This window comes from Thermobia domestica, chromosome 17 (genome assembly GCF_964235325.1).
Source record: "Thermobia domestica chromosome 17, izTheDome1.hap1.1, whole genome shotgun sequence".
Lineage (NCBI taxonomy): Eukaryota > Metazoa > Arthropoda > Insecta > Zygentoma > Lepismatidae > Thermobia > Thermobia domestica.
The window spans coordinates 92,559,037-92,578,005 of record NC_137470.1 but is presented as its reverse complement, the minus strand read 5'-3'; the positions used below and the strand labels follow the sequence as shown (position 1 = coordinate 92,578,005).

General features: G+C 36.4%; 1 protein-coding gene across 2 annotated transcripts in view; it reads left to right on the top strand.

Moving 5' to 3' along the window:
- LOC145673886 (protein twisted gastrulation-like) overlaps window positions 1-18,969 on the top strand; it is a 133,005-nt gene that overhangs the window by 14,900 nt on the left and 99,136 nt on the right. The window contains exons 1-2 of one of the 2 annotated variants that reach the window (XM_081743679.1): window positions 11,245-11,394; window positions 18,675-18,911. In XM_081743679.1, coding sequence (XP_081599805.1) covers window positions 18,683-18,911 — 229 coding nt within the window. In that variant the 5' untranslated portion in view covers window positions 11,245-11,394; window positions 18,675-18,682. Of the gene's footprint in view, window positions 1-11,244; window positions 11,395-18,674; window positions 18,912-18,969 lie in introns of those variants that run through there. The other variant, XM_081743677.1, reaches the window with a different exon arrangement.

Below are 18,969 nucleotides of genomic sequence, written 5' to 3'. Positions count from 1 at the left end.
AAAATATACTTTTGGGGAGTTTGGGTGGCTGTGTACCTACTGTTATTTTATAATGTAGATTATTGGAAGAAATCCTTTTATGCAAGTAAGTATCTTGGTTAGTTAATAGTTTGAAATAGTTTACTCTGTCGTAATTCAGCTAACTTAGCCTCCTCGTGGTGGACCCAGGGTTGCCAACTTTTCTTAAGAAATAAAGCGGGACGGGACAATCGGTGTTTGAGTCCCCCTTTCTCCGGAGACGACTACATGTACGACGATTCGTTTAAAACAATGTAAATAATCAGTTGAATAACACGAACCTGAATGAATGTGCTACCTTATTATTATTATTATATTTTCCCCATTCACTGCTCATCACTAGTGCCCGGTTGCACCAGTTGAGGATTAATCAGTGGATAGGCATTAAACTAAAGTTAATCATCGAAGTGAGGATAATGTGTTGCACCAACACTGATCTCAAAATTATATCGCCAAATCGTCGGATTAAGGCTAGCCATAGAAAACGGGAGATTAATCCTTGATAACGTCGTGATCAGCAGTGAGTAGAGCGAATATTCTTGCAAAAGATTTGAATAAGAATAATGAGAGGCAAAATCCTTTTGAGTACTTCAACGATTATTAATTTTGTATTCCTTTTCGCTTGTGGAAGTATTCTGTTTTGTATATTTTACAGCGTTTTGTTGCAGGATTGCTTGCAGGAGATTATATCAATAATTTTGGATGTTTATGTGGTTATGTGGATATAAATGGTGTTACTGTGCTTATTTCAATTGTTCCTAAAGCAAGAGAGAGCCATATTTGTATCAACAAATATCTGTTATTACTACGATGGACCGATTAAAGTAGCATACTTGCACTAATTCATTATTTTATTAATTGACTTATTTACTATAGTTTTTAAATTGAAGAGATTTAGTTTTTAGTGGCTACCTAGTAGATATGGACATAGCAAAGTAAATTTATCTCACATTTAAGGTTTTGATCTTTATAAGATTCGACGTCGCTGCAAGATACCCTCTTGGGGTCAAGTATATTTTATGGCATACATTGTTCCATTCGTTCATTTAACAGGCCTATTAGCATTTTAAATCTTTACAATTTTCCTTTATTTGGTTTTAATATGCCCTTCTATATTAAATAATGCAGCAATAAGTTTGAAAATAATAATAAACCGAAGTAGAAAATCGGAACAGTTAACTTTGTATGCCATAAACTAGAATTGCTCCCATCCTTGCATTATATTTGCTAGCATGTTCTTCAAATTTTACGATAAAAATTTTACTGATTGCTGCTATCGTGCTTTTACCAATAAGTCATGCAGTAACCACCGTAAGTAATAACTTGATGCGTAAAGGGACTACCCATTCTTACTTGGAAATGTCGCTTAACATGCAGATAAAGAAGTGAGAGCTGTTAGAACAGAGCTCTTTTCTCCTTTAAAGGGGACCGTAGACGCACACACTTGCATGACCAACTTTCATAGAAGATTTGCTTCATCATGCATATTGGAAAAAGTTTTTGCCCACACACGTACCAACTTGCTGTTCAACTTATTAGAAGAATAATCGAAGGAAAGAGCCACGTGATTTTTTCTGCTATCGTGATTGGCGGACGTAAATATAAAACAACCAACTTGCATGAACAAGCACATACACGACAAACATGCACGAGGAACGGCAGAACCATCATGCATATTTACAGATTATTTTGAAAACTCTGAAACGAGGCCATATATGATCAACTTGCCTGTGGTTTTGTCATTTTTCATGTATGTTGGAACGTTTCTTCATGCATGTGTCTGCGTTTATGGGTTCCTTAATTTTTGGACCCCAGATATATATCCTTTTCAGGACGGGCAGGGATTTCAAGAAAATCGTAGACCTTTACTTTGGCGGCCCTAGCACCCCTCCTAATTCTTCTATGGGTATGAATTATACCTTGTTGGAAAGCTTATGAAACAAAGATTCTAGTAAGATAACCTTTGAGGCTACCGTACCCAACCCGTAGAAGAAGAAGAAGAAAGAAAGTGAAAAAAATATTTTTTTCGAAATTTGTGAGAGTCTGGCAACACTGTTTCTAGTCGTACGCTAGAAAAAATATTCTGACCTGTAGGCCAGACATTGATAATAATTATACCAAAAAATGAAGGGCAAAGGTACAACAGCTAGGTAAAAAAAAAATCGGAAGATAGAATCTAGGTGAATCATCCTGTTCCTATTTTCCCGAGAAATTTTCGTCTACCCTTACGTTGGCAGACTTGACGACGCCCCTAAATGTCACACACAAAAAAACTATATCTCGTTGGAAACCTTATAGAACAGACATTTCAGCAAAGTAACTTTCGTGTCTTTCGGATCAAATTAGTAAAAGAAGAAGAAGACGAAAATAATTTTTTTTTCAAAAATACAATTCTTCAGATTTTGTCAGACTGTGGCAACGCTGATATATACCGTACGCAAGCAAAAAAATCTCAGATTTACGCCAGACACTGTAGACAATGATATCAAAAAATGAAGGGTTTAGATTCAATAGGAATGGAGGGAAAAGTTCTGAACACCGAGCCTACATGGATCATCTTGTATTTTTTCGATAGATTGTGGTATATGCTAACATTGGCAAGTCTGGTGATGCCCCTAATTGTCACAAGCATATCAGCTATACCTCGCTGGAAACCTTATAAGACACCCATGTCAACACGGTAACTTTCGTGTCTCTCGGACCAAACTAGTAAAAGAAGACGACGAAATCAAAATTTTTGCGAAAAAATTATTTTTTCCAAATTTGTCGGACTATGGCAACACTGTTATTTGTCGTACGCAAGGAAAAAAATTCTTACATTTACGCCAGACATTGGGAACAATGATATAAAAAATGAAGGGTTTTGGTACAATAGGAATGGAGGGAAAAAATCGGAACCCCGAACCTACGTGAATCATCCTGTATTTTGTTCGAGAGCAGTGGCGGCGATTGGACATTAAAAGTGGGGGGGGGGGGGCAAGACATGATCTCAATATTTGTATATTAATGTTAGTTTTCCTGGTTTCTTCTAACATTTTGTTTGACAAAAGGTTGTATAACTATTAGGATACTCTCTTTTCCAGTTAAAATACCATATATCGTGTTTCATATTTTTTTAAAGTAAATTGGCAAAAGCAACGCAAATAGTCCTTTTTACTCTTAAACAACGAAGGTGTAAGAAGAGATTTGATTCCTTGCTCAAGAACATTTTAAAATTTTGTCTGGAAAATTGTGTGATCAGATTAGGGGCATATTTAATAACATATTTGCAAAACAAATAAACGGGAAAAATAATATTAATCGAATAGTAATGAAAAATGAGGCTTGTTTTTCAAAAGTTACATTGAAACCGGGGATTAACGAACAACTTATATGTTTAATTCCACACATGCTATTAAATGTATGTTATTCCTCTTAGAAAGATAGTATATACTAGAAGCATATGCTGCGACATTTAAAGAAGTACTTTTGCAGCTTCCCGAAGCATGTTCGTTGCATGTACAGTTTTCACTTTCTTGGAATACGTACATCAAAACTCAATACTTAGAATCACTCCAGTTATACAAAAAAAATCCTAAAACATACAATTATGTTGAATTCACTAAATTTAATTGTATATACGAAATTGTATATGTACACCGCTAAACTCTTATATTACACTGCAAACATTGCCGCGCCTTTGACGTGGGAAACCCGGGTTCGATTCCTGGCGGGAGTTCATGTGGTTCGTATTCCACGTTAATCAGTAGGTCCTCGTCTCATATAGCCTCACTGATGAACGGGATGTTAAACTCAAAAAAACAAATCAAATCAAAATATTCCTTAGTATTAGAAAGATGAAAACACATTTTAGGAACTTTCGATTTTTGTGCAATTAAGGAGTAACTTGTGATTCACAAATTGTGAAGGACTTCTATTTGGTACGAAATGTTATCTCAATTTGTACCAAAGTGGGTGACTAACATAGTGAGCCCTTGTAAGAAGAATGAAAATACACTCGAATTATGGCGCTCCAACAGGTTAATTTTTGGGCCATTTTTCGTGGCAATTAAAACGCAATTCCTGTAGCTTTCTTAACTGAACCGGAAGACAACCAATATGTACTCACGGGACGGCAAATATTTTATGGCATAATTGTTATTCTATGAACCATTAATAAATACAAAAACGTAATATTTCCAAATGAAACTATATACATTGATGGGTCATTTCAAAAAAGTGGGGGAGCAACTGCCCCCCTTTGCCCCCCCCCCTAATCGCCGCCCATGTTCGAGAGATTGTGGTATACGCTAACATTGGCAGGCTTGGCCACGCTCCTAATTGTCACAAACATATCAGGTATACCTCGTTGGAAAGCTTATGGAACAAACATTTGAACAAGGTAACTTTTGTGTGTCTCGGGCCAAACCAGTAAAAGAAGACGACGAAAGTCAAAATTTTGGTTGGAAAATCCATTTTTTTAAATTTGTCGTACTATGGCAACGCTGTTATTTCTCGTACGCAAGAAAAAAATCTCACATTTACGCCAAACATTTGGGACAATGATATAAAAAAATGTATGGTGTAGGTGCAATAGAAATGGAGGAAAAAATTCGGAGCACCGAATCTGCGTGGATCATCCTGTATTTTTTGCGATAGATTGTGGTATACGCTAATATCGGCAGGCTTGGCCACGCTCCTAATTGTCACAAACATATCAGCTGTACCTCGTTGGAAAGCTTATGGAACACATTCCAACAAGGTAACTTTCATGTCTGTCGGGCCAAACTAGTAAAAGAAAAAGAAGACAAAAATGAACATTTTGGGGGGAAAATCAAGTTTTTCGAAATTTGTCGGACTATGGCAACACTGTTGTTTGTCGTATGCAAGAAAAATAATTCTCAGATTAGTGTGAACTTGTATAACTTAGAACTTGATTGTTCAAAAATATTGCAACAAACACCATTTTCTTCAACATTTTCTCCTTAATTTTAGTTTGAACAAGATCCTTAGACGAATATTCGAACCCAAGAGAAACGGGAATGGCGGAAACTTTATAACGAGGAACTCCTTAATTTATACCGCTCACCAAACACATTTACGGTCATCAAGTCTATCTGGCTCATGTGAGTAGGTCATGTAGCCAGAATGGAAGAAAGTAGGAACGCTTTAAGTTTTAACTGGAAATTCAATCAGAAAACGACCATTAGGAAGACCTTGGCGCAGATGGGAGGACAATATTAAGATGGATCTCGCAGAAATAGGAATACAAAGTAGAAACTGGATCCAGTTGGCTAAGGATAGAAGTCAAGGGAGAGTTTTTGTGAACGCAGCATTGAACCTCTGGGATCCATGGGCCATAGAATTAGTTAGTTAGCATGAAAAACATTAATTAAACCTAATAGTGAAAATTACTCCCTAAGTAGTTGCGAAAATGAAGAAATTAAACTATATCGAGCTGAACTTTCAATGAATGGGTGAAATATCATAGTAATAATTACATTGCATTATTATAATTACATGTGGTACTGTACTAACTTATAATTACATGTTGTACTATACTCAGTATAAGTAGAGTAACACTGATAAGTGTTTCCTACAATATTTATGATTCTTAAAAATCTGAAATTTTGTAATTTTTGCAACTTTTGAAGTATATCTCTGGTGGGACATAAAGTAGTTTTTTTTCCCTCGGAATACGCATCTATATAAGAGAAAACTGCGGTAAAAATTTCGACTTTGATACCTGACTTTGAACAGAGATATACATTATAAGAAATTGGACAGTTAACTTGCATTTTTGTCTTAACCAACTTAAAAAGAAAGGCTTCCACAATATCCATATTTTAGTTGCTATTTCCACGCGTTTTTTTAAAAGACTGCCTTTTGCGTAGTAAAATGCGAAACAACAATAAATTTGCATCGCAATTTGTAAGTTGGTATCGCACTCTTGGCAACGAAGAAAAGCATTATTTCATACAGTGAAATAGTAAACATTTTCTATGCATCACAAAGAAGTATGATAATGAAAAGCAAAGTACGAAAAAATAATAGCAATTATATTTTAAAAAAAAATTAACTGTGACATTTTTCAGTTTAAGCTGCTAGCTGTTCTTGAATATGTCCATATAGAGATTAAAAAAAAATCCGTAATGACCTGAAGAAAGAGGTAATTGGAAGTAGTGTTGTCAACGGCTCGAGCGACTCGGCTCACGGCTCAGTCACCACCGAGCCGGCTCGAGTTCTCGGCTCAGTTGGGCCGAACCGAGCCGAGCCTATAACTCAGGTGAACCAAGCCGAGCCGCTTGGGCGCAACATCGTCCTGATTAACAACAAAGAAAAAATACAAGTTCGCTTAGAAATATTTTTTCAGTTATTGATAAATAGATGGAAGTAATAAAACGAAACAAGTGTCTAGATAAACACAAAGGATGTCTTTAAAAAAAACTACATAGATGCTGTTACACGACCTTAACAATAATAGTTGTAGGTGTACTCGAACTTCTACATATTTGTACTATTATTTCGTTAGTTTTTTGAATGATATTTACAATAGTGATCAAACTAGTGCCCAAGAGATTAAAAATCTGTTACTACAAACTCAAATATAAGAGATTTTGTTTGTCTTCACGTAATCCAACTTCGAAAATTGTGCTTTTGTTTTAACATTTAGTAGCAAGTAGTTAGCAACTTTAATCAAATTATTTCATTACAAAACAAGTAATTATCTTAATAAACTGCATGAAGTATTAACTTTATAATTCCAAAGGTTATGACAAAATAACCAGATGAACTTGAAGACTTGTGTCCAAAATACATAGAATATCATTTTTTTTTACTTGTTACGTGAGCCCTCTAGTTTGAATGTATAACACACCTATGTTTGACGCAGAAGTCCTCAGGTTTGATTCCCAGTGGGGGCTAAAGGAACACGCAGTCTTGGTGCTGGGTTCCATAATAAAAAATGCGATAATAATAATAAAATTTGTTTACTACAAGCAAGAAAAATTGCTGCGAAACAAGTGTCTTTAACAAGTACACGTTACTGCTAATTTGCAATGTAGGTGTATCACTCTTTTAGACTTTTGATAAAATGCTTTGATTTCCGCATGTAAGTTTGTTTCCAATGAACCAACAACCAGTTTCTACTATGTTTCATTCTTAGTAATTTTTGAGCCGATAAACTCTATCACATTATACATAGGGAATGCAATACGAAAGCCACCATTCTTACCTCAGTTGGGTTATTTCAAAAGATTACGATTATCACTTATTGTTTAAAAAGGATAACTTGTATTTTTCCCCGTCTATTCCCATAGATTAAACAGACAACATAATTTAAAAAATGATGAATTTAAAACGTAAAACCTCTGTATTTTTTGTCTATTTATTAAAGGTATTTAAGTTGGAAGACTGCAAGACTTTTGAAAAGATAATTTCGCTCTTTGTTGTTTCTTTTGTTGTTTTTGCACACTTGAATCTGGGAGTTTTCATCCAAGTTAGCACTCTATCACTTCCACACAGTAGAGGCCTGCACGGGCCGAATTTTTCGGCCCGAGCCCAATCCAGTCCGATTGGCCCGATAAATTTACGAAGTTTCATTTTGTAACATTTTTCACGGGCACACTTCAACGTTTGCCTTTATTCTAATTATCGTTTAACGAATGTCAATAATTATTAAAGAATTACAATTAATCGGCCCCAGCCCGGCCCGACCTGAAGAGAAGTCAGTGTCGGCCCGCCCAAGCCCGGCCAGGCCCAAAGAAATAATAGAGTCGGCCCGCCCAAGCCCGGCCCGTGCAGGTCTCTACCACACAGTCATACATGGGACTCACGCTCATATGACCTCAACCTCCAGACTGGAGTTTGTCGATTGGTAGTTGGAGTTTGGACGTTGAGGTCGAATGGTAGTTGGAGTGTAAAGGTTGTGATCGATTGATTGTTGAAGTTTGGAGGTTAAAGTCGAATGGAGGTTGAGTGGTAGTTGCAGTTCGGAGGATGAAATCGAACCGAGTGAAGGTCAAGCAGCAATCGGAGTTTGAATGTTGAGATTGTAGTTTCCTGGAACTAGTGTTGTCAACGGCTCGAGTGGCTCGGCTCACGGCTCATTCACTACCGAGCCGATGGCTCACTTGAGTTGAGCCGAACCAAGCCGAATGGCTCACCTGAGTCGAACCGAGTTGAGCCTGTTGACATCACTAATTGGAATTACGCACTATGAAGTCAACTTCATTTTTTACGACAAAACAAAATAACTTTTTATTTTACATTAAGTCCAGTTTCTAATTCTAGCCAACTACTACTCTTATCTAATTCGTTTTCCACATTTTACACATGTTAAACCAAACACTATCCCCCCCCCCGTAATTTCAATGTAAAGTGAGCAAGCATAGCAAACAGGTATACAGGATGTTTCAAAACAACACCGACAACGTTTGCGAGGTGATTCGTGAAGCCAAGATAAGACAAAAAGTATAGACCAACCTGTATGCACAAATGCTTCCTTTTGGAGTTAGTCTACCGAAAACATGAAAAAATGAACTTTAAAGGTCCATAGCTCCAAAACTATGGGACCTACCGTAGTCGGGTTAAGACTTCACTTAGGAACTAATATGTACCCTATCCAAATATCCAAGTTTCAGAATCCTGCAGTACTTCCGCAACAATTTTTATAGAGGTAGTTGGTGAGTACATCAAATTATATGCCCGTAGTCCCAAATTATATTCCCTCTATAAAAAAATGCGTGGGTAGGTTAGGATTCTGAAATGTATTTTCTTTAGGATTCTGAAACACCTCAAGTCTTGGATTTGAAGAGTTGATTGAACCATTTTCTTTACAGATAGAATCAATTGTCGAACAGAATGTGATCTCTGTCATCAGTCCTACGATCTGTTTCCAATAATTTGGTTTGTAGTCAGTAGTATGTTGTATTCTTGAGAGCCAACAGATACCTAAAAGTAAACGTTGGGTTTCCAAGAAGACTATACACAGAGCTTTAACTGTATGTAAGATCAAGAGAGAACTATTCTATCAGTGGTGGATCTAGCCCGGGGCCGCGTGGAGCCTAGGCCCCTCCAGCTTTTTGAGTGACATAAATATTTTTTTTATTTATATACGTTTGAAAGTCTATAGTAAACTCATGATGTTTCTATCATAGTCTGGGTTCTGACTGGCATCTTCATATTTTATCTTCTAGATCCACCACTGCATTCTATCATAAAGGAAAGATAATGATAAATTGTTTTCTTTTGCAATAATAGCCATCTTCGGTAATAAATTATGATCATCGATGCATCGCATTTTCTTATACAATTTTTCGTTTGCATCGCATTTTCAGGATTTTGGATAGCAAACGGCAATGCGATACCGCTTAAGTAAAGCGCTGGCTGACACATAAAACAGGAATCGTCGTGAGATTAGAAACCCATTACACTCATCAGTACATAATAATAATAATAATAATAATAATAATAATAAGAAGAAGAAGAATAAGAATAAGAAGAAATAGAAATATGTTAATCTTACAAGGCAGGGTACTCTGATGTAGCACACCGCTTGTAATAAGATTGCAAAGACATAGAGAACATCGAAAAAAAAGCGACACGTTTTTTTAAATATATATATCGACCAACAAGCGCATTGAAAGGAGCAAAATGGGGTATAGAAATGTATAGAATAGTAGAATGTAATAGCAGATGGTCCACATACGTACGATGAACAGCAACATTAATATCAGTACCATGCATGAGGATCAACATTACATCAGTACAAAAATACGTGTAAAACAACAGTAATAACATTTTTGTTTTCGTATTACTACTGCCTACACGCATTTTCGTTTCCATCATCTCATCGTTGTTCCCATTACGCGATATATGCAACCTACTGCGCAGTATTGTCTCACTGGCTGCCTGTACGAACGGCGTCTGCATTCTTCCTGCGTGTTCTCCTATCTTTATGCATTGAGATGAATCGGCCTCTCGCATACGGGCTACATATGCACCCAAAGCAAAAACGCGTATTTTCTGTTTTCGTTTCTTCTTTCTTCCTGCTCCTTGCTACCCCTTCTGCTCATTTCCGTAACACATTGTGACAATGTTGTGTACGTGATTGATCCGGATGTTCTGCTTTCTTCGCATGGGTGCGTTCGTCATTGCCTTATGTCAACTATGGGTAGTATTTCGTACAGTTAATCTTTTCCGATATCTCTTCTCGTTCTCGCTACATCCGACATCTCATTTTGACCCCATGTTTATATATCCCTTTCAGTGTATATATGACCCTTTCAATGTGCTTGTTGGCCAATACAAAAAAAATACGTCTCTCTTTATTTTTCGTTCTCTATACCTGTGCAGTTACACCGGGGTACCCTGCCTTGTTGGTTGCAAAATTGAGAAAGAGTTAAGTTTGACACTTTTTCTAATCTAAGGTCGCCTTCACATTAGATCTTGAGAGCCGCTCATGTGAACCTGTAGCGTGAAGGCATTGAATACTTCTGAGCCGCTCAAATATCGTGATACCAAAATTGCAACCATGTTAGAGTCAGGAGCTGCAGCTTAATCTTAGCAATAAATTGCAAGAAAAAAGGAAAACAAGATAGTGAACAATGTAGATTCATTCTATATGTACAATAATTTTCGACATGAGTGTAACATCAGCCTTTACTTAAATCATAAAGGGCAAAGCACGTTCACGTTCAGCATCATAAGTATTGATTTTCAACTGAAGGCAGTTGCAACGAACGTTAACTGTTAGGAAATTAGTGTTACTCACAGACTGAGACATTACACTTTCATAAAGATGTACAGCGGGGACACTTCTAAATGGTACAGCCATATGGAGATTTACGGCTAAGGTGTACCATTTAGAAGTGTCCCCCGCTGTACCAGCATATTGCATTGTACCATAATAAAAATAGCTTAACTACAAAATGAGCACATGGGCTCTTTGCCAGTGATTTTTTTAAAGGAAAAGAAATTGTTTGGCTGTATTTGAAGACAATTGTGGTTTTCCTGTGTCTTAGACCTCGGCGGTTCTTTTGTCATTGTTTGGCTTTTCTTGTTAAAAAGTACGCATCTCTACAGCGCCTGTCATTTTATAGCAATGCAACAACGCTTGTAGTTTTGAGAAAGAGGCCTAAAGTATGCAGGGTGGGAGTGTCTCTAAAGAGTGCCTCCTGGCGATCGGGAAAAAGCACACCTGCACACGTCATAAGTTTAGGAAGGTCGAAGAGGAAAAAAGAAAAGTAACCATTCGGCTTTAACTAAACCAGAGAAGATGGTGTGCCTGATTCATAGTGGTAGTTCGAGAATTTTTGAGAAATACGTGAGGACTTGTTTTCACCAGCTGCAGTGATTAGTGTGGCCTGTTGCGTCACTGTTTTGGGAAAATAGCAAGTAATAAATATTTCATTGTATTTATCATTTGTAAAATAGTATTACGGTTCTTGAAAATATTATACAGAGTAGTAAACTTGTTTGAATGAATTTTTTCTAGTTATGTTGTTTAAGTGGAATCTCGCGTAGCATAGGTTCTTCACAGGAAAGAAACGGGGAAAAATAACTATTTTCCTGGAATTTACCGCAGTGCTGTCACGAAGAATTCAACTTCAGCATTCTTAACTCTCAACCTTCTCATACTCAAAATAAGAGCACCTTAATTTTTTTTTTTAGTACAATAGAGGTATTATTATTATTATTATAGCAAACTTCTTAATCCTTTATTCTGTAACATTAATTTCCAATAAGAAACAGATGTCGCCACCTGCACTATCTCTTGCTTGCCTGGGACGACTGCGTGTTTTGTTTATTCAATGATTTAAATCAATACAATATCGATAACTAAGTTCGTGAATGATTTCATAAATATTGTATGGAGTTTGGGGTAGAGATGGTTGGCAAACAATAAAATTAAATGTGGACAATAGAGCTGTGAACCTATACTGTAGAGCGGGTCGAAGACTGGACGGAACGGCAACAACAGCAAACAATAGTTACTCTCTGCGGCAGAATTAGCGCATGTACTTTCCCTAAGCATGGTCTTGAGTTCAATCCCTTGGGCGCACAGCTTCGAATAATACCCTGGGGAATGACTTCAGTGTTACCTTAAACAGTAGACTGTCTTACATAGCCTCAGTGTTGGAAAAATGTATTATTTATTACAAGTAGAATGTGCATAACTGTTAACAGTATATCTGTCACTATTAGAAGCATGAGCATCAGTTAGAACATAAAAATATATAGCTATAATCTATTAGTAAAAAGTCTGTCTTTTTTGTTTTTACATATAATTCAAGTATGTAAATAAATAAACAATATTTTCTAGAAGAGTAAAGATGGCCAATTAATGTTGGCGATGAACGACATACTTTTTATAACCATAAACATGAGTTATCTCGATTTTCTCGAACTATGCAAGGGAATTTGACCCCAAACATATTTTATTTAGCTTGATTTATCGTGTATTGATGGCTACAGGTATCAACTTTCAACATTATTTTAGTTAAAAAGAAATTGAAAGTTATTGATTTTCCGCTACATCTTATTAACATTATTTATTTAACAACCACCAGATACAGCTCAGAGGCATTTTATACTGGATATCCAACAAAAATAACAGTGGAAAGTATTTGGGAAACTATTCGCCAGGGCCTGTTTAGTAGGTACCATCCCGGCATTTGCCTGGTAGGACTGAAGAAAACCCTGGAAAACTCCAGTCAGGCTGGTCGGTGGCGGGAATCGAACCCACGACCTCCCGAATACGAAGCTAACGCTCTAATACTTGAGCTACTTCGCTCGGTTTATCCATACAATGAACTGATATTCTATTATGTTTTAATAGAGAGTCTCGAGATGGTATAATGCTGTATCTTTCATCTTAATAGGTGCTTCTCGTTTAGCTTAAGTTTATAAAGAACTTAGTTTTCCTTGACTTCCTCGGAAACTATGCATGAGAAATTACGCTTCTTACCCATACCATTATGTTCAGCTTAATCTTAATGAGAGCTATCAGTTGGTGTGTATGTCACGTTTGAACAAAAAGAAATCGGTTAAACACTACTACTATTACTACTAATTATAAAATAATAATAATAATAAAAGCAAGCCTCGATTGACATCAGTCGGCCATCTATAGCACGATAACTCTAAACTTAGTCGGTTTTGATGAAACTTGTAGGTACCTTCCTTCTACTGGCAGAAATAACCCTATTGTTTGAGGTTGCAATACATCAAGCATAAGGAGTTTAAAGTCAATTCCATATTGCAAGTTTGCACATGTACTCTTCTCCACCAAATATAATTGCGTGCCCGAATTTTTCTACATTCCTTAAAATTGAGTTTGGCAACAACATTCTCTTAGTAATATGAGAAGTCGTCGTAAGAAAAAAATGAGAAGTGAAGCCCTCTCAACATATCTTGTTTGCTTTTTGAAATATTCAGCTCCTATTCCATTCATTAATGCAATCTTAGTTTCAGATGGGGGGGGGGGGGGGGATAACCTTGTCAAATCCAGATGATTTCGTTTAGTTGAAAAGAACACACATGCTTTTTAATCCAAATAAAGACTTAAAAACGAAAGACGATTTTAAGGAGTTCCCTCGCTATCAGTACAACTGAAAGAGAGTTTTACAGTTTGTTTCGATAGCCGTGCGTATTAAATTCTTTTTTTTCCGTTGATATTGAAAAACTTTTGAACCTGGTTCGAATCCCACTGGGTGCTTGTATTTTTCCTTTGTTAGTTTAGTTTCTTATTTTATGATTCATTTCCATTTTTTTCTTTCTTTAGGAGAGGTCATGCTTTTAGAAAAAGTCTCTGATTGCCGTCTGTATCCGACTATTTTCCAAACACCTAGGAAATGAATAATCTGAGCATTATTTTTGAGGGTACATAGATGGTACTAAATTGTTACTAAAACGTGTTATAAAGTGTTTATTTTTCTCAGTGTGCATATTGCCACGCATGCCAGGGATTTTCCTCTGACAAATATGTATGCCCCCTTGAACAAAATTTTCACCACTTGCACGGATAACTCACCCCTTCCGTAGATTTTTCCATAATGTTTGAAGACAGGGAATTTTATGCGGGGAGGGATTTTATCAGGCGCGTCATTTCAGACTTCGCTTGAGGGGGGACGAGAGCACCACTGACGTATGACTTTCACATTTTGTACTAATATATTAATAGACAATCGATTAAAGTATACGTAAACCTCAAACTCTTGGGGAGGGCAATTGCCTCCTCTTGCCCCCTAAATGACGCCCCTGGATTTTATGGGTAAGTGCAGGATTTTTTAAAATGTAGATCGGAACTCGTGTATATAATGATTGTAATAACGAGGCCGGGGACAAAATCCAAACGGTCAAAGTTCAAGGAAAATTCCGACGAGACGAACAAAATCCAAGGGACCGAATCATAGGAGTATATATTGGATATACCTGTGCACACCCTATATGATTATTTTTTCCTCCTTCAGTTTTCATACAGTCTAAAATGTTATCTGTAATTTTTCAATTTACTGAAATAACTTTTTTCTATTTTTAAAAAATACTGAAAGTGCAATAAAACGTAAAAAATTAATAAAATGGTAGATTGACTTTAATTATTTTCACACACACCCATATGAAAAGATCTGGGTATTCCTATTTATTATGCATTTAATAGATCTATGATATTACTGTAAGACCTTTCACTTTAATCACGCAGAGCAACTATGAAGTTATTTGATTTTTTTAAAAAAAATTCAGCCTTATAAGGTACCATTATTATTATTATTATTATTATTATTATTATTATTATTATTATTATTATTATTATTATTATTATTATTATTATTATTATTATTATTCCTTTGTGTTAAATAGCGAAATATCACTGTAAAATCGATATAGATAGAAGCTAGCACAAAAAAGTTTATTCATGCTAGAGAGTTCTCACATCATTGGTCCTACAATTTTTTCCCCAAGCCCCGCAAATGGATAGAATGATCCTGTGAATAGGCAGTACCAAAGAGCAGCGGGCGAAAAATCGAGCACTTATTAAGTACCTCTACAAGAAGAATATGACTCCAAAAATCCATCTTGGGGTCAGTGGTGGACGAACCGTGCAACTTCTAATGCTTCTGTGATAAATTGAAGTTAAATATTTCCAAACGTGTTTAGACGTTCATGGAAAATGAACTTCGTTCAAGTGCACATTCAACAATCTTGATCCAGGAAACCTTGATGTCATCCATGACATGGTATTGCAGAATCGAAGGCCCCTGGCGTATTATAGAGCCTAATAGCATTTCGTATGAGGTTAAACACCCTCTTAAGTACTGAATACACAGATCTGTGGCAAGCATGAGGAAAATATTGGCGAGACAGGTCCTCAAATCTGAATGCTGAACATAGTCGGCAGCGAATTCAGTGTTTCTTCCATGTATACTTCTTACACTCGGAGCTAAAACATCGCCCTAGGCAGGAGCTAAGATATATCAAATCGTGTCCAAGTGTGCCCCCCCCCCCTCATTTTGGCTTCAGCCCGGAAAATTCTTTCTATAGGTAAACGTAAACGAGTGATCGCTTGTGAGCATACCATTTGTCTTTATGAAGAGGATACAAGCAAGTTTTAGTAAAATTCGTAATTCCAGGACATTCACCACTTTGAAATGAGACTAAACAGGTTTGAAATTAGTAGAAAACACACATCATCTCCACTCCCAAAATACTCACGTGAGATTGTTCGCACCTGCACCACATTTTTTGAACAATTTGTGTTCCATAAACATTCATTTATCGTTTAAATCTATATAGTTTCATTAGTTCCAAAACGGGCTATTTCCAAAGCATTTGCATTCTACTTTCCATCCGACAAGTGAAATGTTTCGACTAGGCAACTTAGTCGCCTTTACTGGTCAATCTGATCGAATTGACTGTAAAGAATAGAATCTTGTTCAATTAAGTTGTCAGTCGGTTCGTCACCTTCGACCAGCAGGCGATTCAGTCGAAGATCTGTTTACACAGTCAACTGAGTTGAAAATGACGTCAGATCAACTGAATCTTCCACAAGTTGACTAAGTGAAAACGCCCCTTTTACTCGTAGCATGCGTCCAGTATGACCAACGTATTACAGTTATTACAGTAGTATCTTACATCTCTTGTTACTTCTGGAATCCATAGTTTTTACACTAAGCGTAATTCAGTCACGTATATTTGGGGAGTTAGGCTTTGCAGCTAGCACATTTCATTTGACAATATTTGCAAGAAATATTTTAATTACTCTATGGTGCTTAGATAAGACACAGAGTGCTTTGATGTAAATTATGTCGGGAAGCATGTAAATATTATCGGGTAGAGCAAAGCTCCTTTACTTCCGAGCCAAGCTTTAGTGTTTCCTGTAGCAACGTCAACAAATTTTAAGACCCGAGATCTTCCTACCTTTGATGTTTTCAGTACGTAGGCCTAACTGATGTTTGTGGTTCTATATGGCGGTAGGCTGGGGAAATATGTACAGGTACAAACACCCTCCCCTTTAGTACAATAACATCGAACATGGATTCTGCATACATGGAGTATGTATGCTCCATTTGTAATACCAAATGTTACGACGTTGTTTTTTATAGTTTATTACAGTAATATTTTTGTCGTAATTATTTTTATTTTACTTATTTTTGTTTGCTTATTTATTTATTCACTAAGTTTCATGCAGCAAAAGGCCATTTGGCTGAAACTGAATATCAATATTGAAAACACAAATATAAAAAGAAAGAAGAAAAAGAAATAAAGCAAATACTGACTATCCCCTTCCACTGGTATGATTTAGGGGCAAGATAATCTAAATTTACTTTTGATACCAGTATGAGGAGTCTTGCTCATATCTCTTTTGAGCGGTAAGATATACCAGCCGAAAACCCATTTCTTTTCTTTGTATAAAATCCAAATGAAACACAAAGATGCTTATAAGTTGAAATGAAATTAATATCGAAATAAAATCATTAAAATAACTAAAATTGAATAGGAAAACCACGGAGGCGTTCCAAGGCTCGAGAATGATACAACAGAGATAAAAATGTTACAGTAAAATTGCCATAATGTATAGAGAAATCCAAGTCCTGCAAAATAATCTCTCCCTGTGCTCTGTATGTGAGTGGCGTGAAAAGTAATTGTGAAAGTTCAAATGAGAACTCTACTTTAATTCGCAAATTAAGGCTACGCTACAAATAGGTATGGCGTGGTTGAAACATTTGTTTGTAAGGATGACGTTGTAGTGAGTAAAAAAGGTGAAATTTTATTTGAATGGTAACTCATATCTGTATGGCTGAGTATGATTTGATGCGAAAACAGAAAGAACGTTATACGAAAGAAGTTGTCGAATAATGCAGTTGCTGGAACTTACAAACGTGTGAATTTGCTAATCTCCGTCGCCACAGAAACTTTTATGCAATGCGTGCTGGTTATTCGGAAAGCATTTCGCGGATATACGTACACACTGTTTCGTCCCTCAAGCTCACGATATGATATGAGTGCTAATAGTTAAACAAAATGTAACTGTGGCCATCCGCATTAACTCAGTGCACCAATTCTCTGTCCATGAAGTCTGCCTTCCAAACAGCATTGGGTAGGTCAAGCGTACGCCCGAACCGTTGTCTGGTCGGACATTGAAATTTTGAAGTTAGCCCGCAAGACTCCTTCAGGGAGGCCGCTGGGATCACACCATTCGATATGCCATATGATATTTACGTATTTCAATTTTGTTCCATTCATTTACCTTCCATGGTTTTCATACTACGGGTACTGGAGTTTCTGAACTATATCATGGCGGCCATTTTGAAACTGGTGCTCCATATGAAACATCTTTTGGAACAGCGTTACTTAGTTTTCCAAGACCTTTCGAACGAGGTATTACTCGACCCATGTTCCCATTTGACATTTCAGAGTTACCCCCCGTTACCCCCATTTACGGGGGACGGAGAGGGGTACTTTTGGCGGAATTGTTTTTCCCCTTTAGCAATATATAACGTGTACTTCAAACATTTCTTCTATGTTTTATCATTTTTCAGATATTTCCGTCGATTGATTAAAATGGTCCACCCTATATATATATATATATATATATATATATATATATAAAAGAAAACTCGATTTAGGGACCGTTCAAAAATTTTGTGGCCCCTGATCAAAAAACTAATTGTTGGCCAAGATCGCGATCTCTTGATGCATTTTTTTATCCTAAAATTCCTGGCCAAGATCGCAATCTTTTGATCCAGTTTTTCTTTAATCATTCTTAAGTTCTTTTTTCTGTAACTGTATCACAAATTTGTGTATAATTGTGCTTAACTTGTTTTCATACGCACAATAATCTTACTTTAATAAATTCAATTTTTTGTAGGGAGTTGATCAACATATCTTATTAGGTGAATGTTGAAAGGCGAATATTGAAAATCAGATTTATCTAAGTTTCCTCTTGATCTTGCATATATCAATTCTGTTGACAGAAGTTGTTAGGGGAATCTTGAGAATGCGAAACTGTGAAAGGAAAATTTGCATTTTGTTGAATAGTGTATTGAACCATAGCTCAATATTCCCCTAACAACGTCAAAAATGACATTACTCCTCTAAGGTTTTGGTTCTTTTTTACTTTTTTAATATAAATTTGTATTCAATGGCAAATTTTATATTTATTTATTTATTTTCAGGTTTCAATATGGATTTCTCCGTAAAATTGTTATTGCTTGCACCGCTAACAGTTAATGTGATTGTGTTGTTGCAATTGGTGGTGCCTGTTAAATCCTGCAATGAAGCTGTTTGTGCTAGTGTAGTTAGCAAGTGTATGCTCACCCAGTCATGTAAATGTGATTTGAAGAATTGTTCGTGTTGTAAAGAATGTTTTAATTGCCTTAGTGACTTATATAGTGAATGCTGTTCCTGTGTAGGTAAGTGCCTCGTTCTCCTATATTCCTTCTTTTTCACTTTACATCGACAGATTATTCT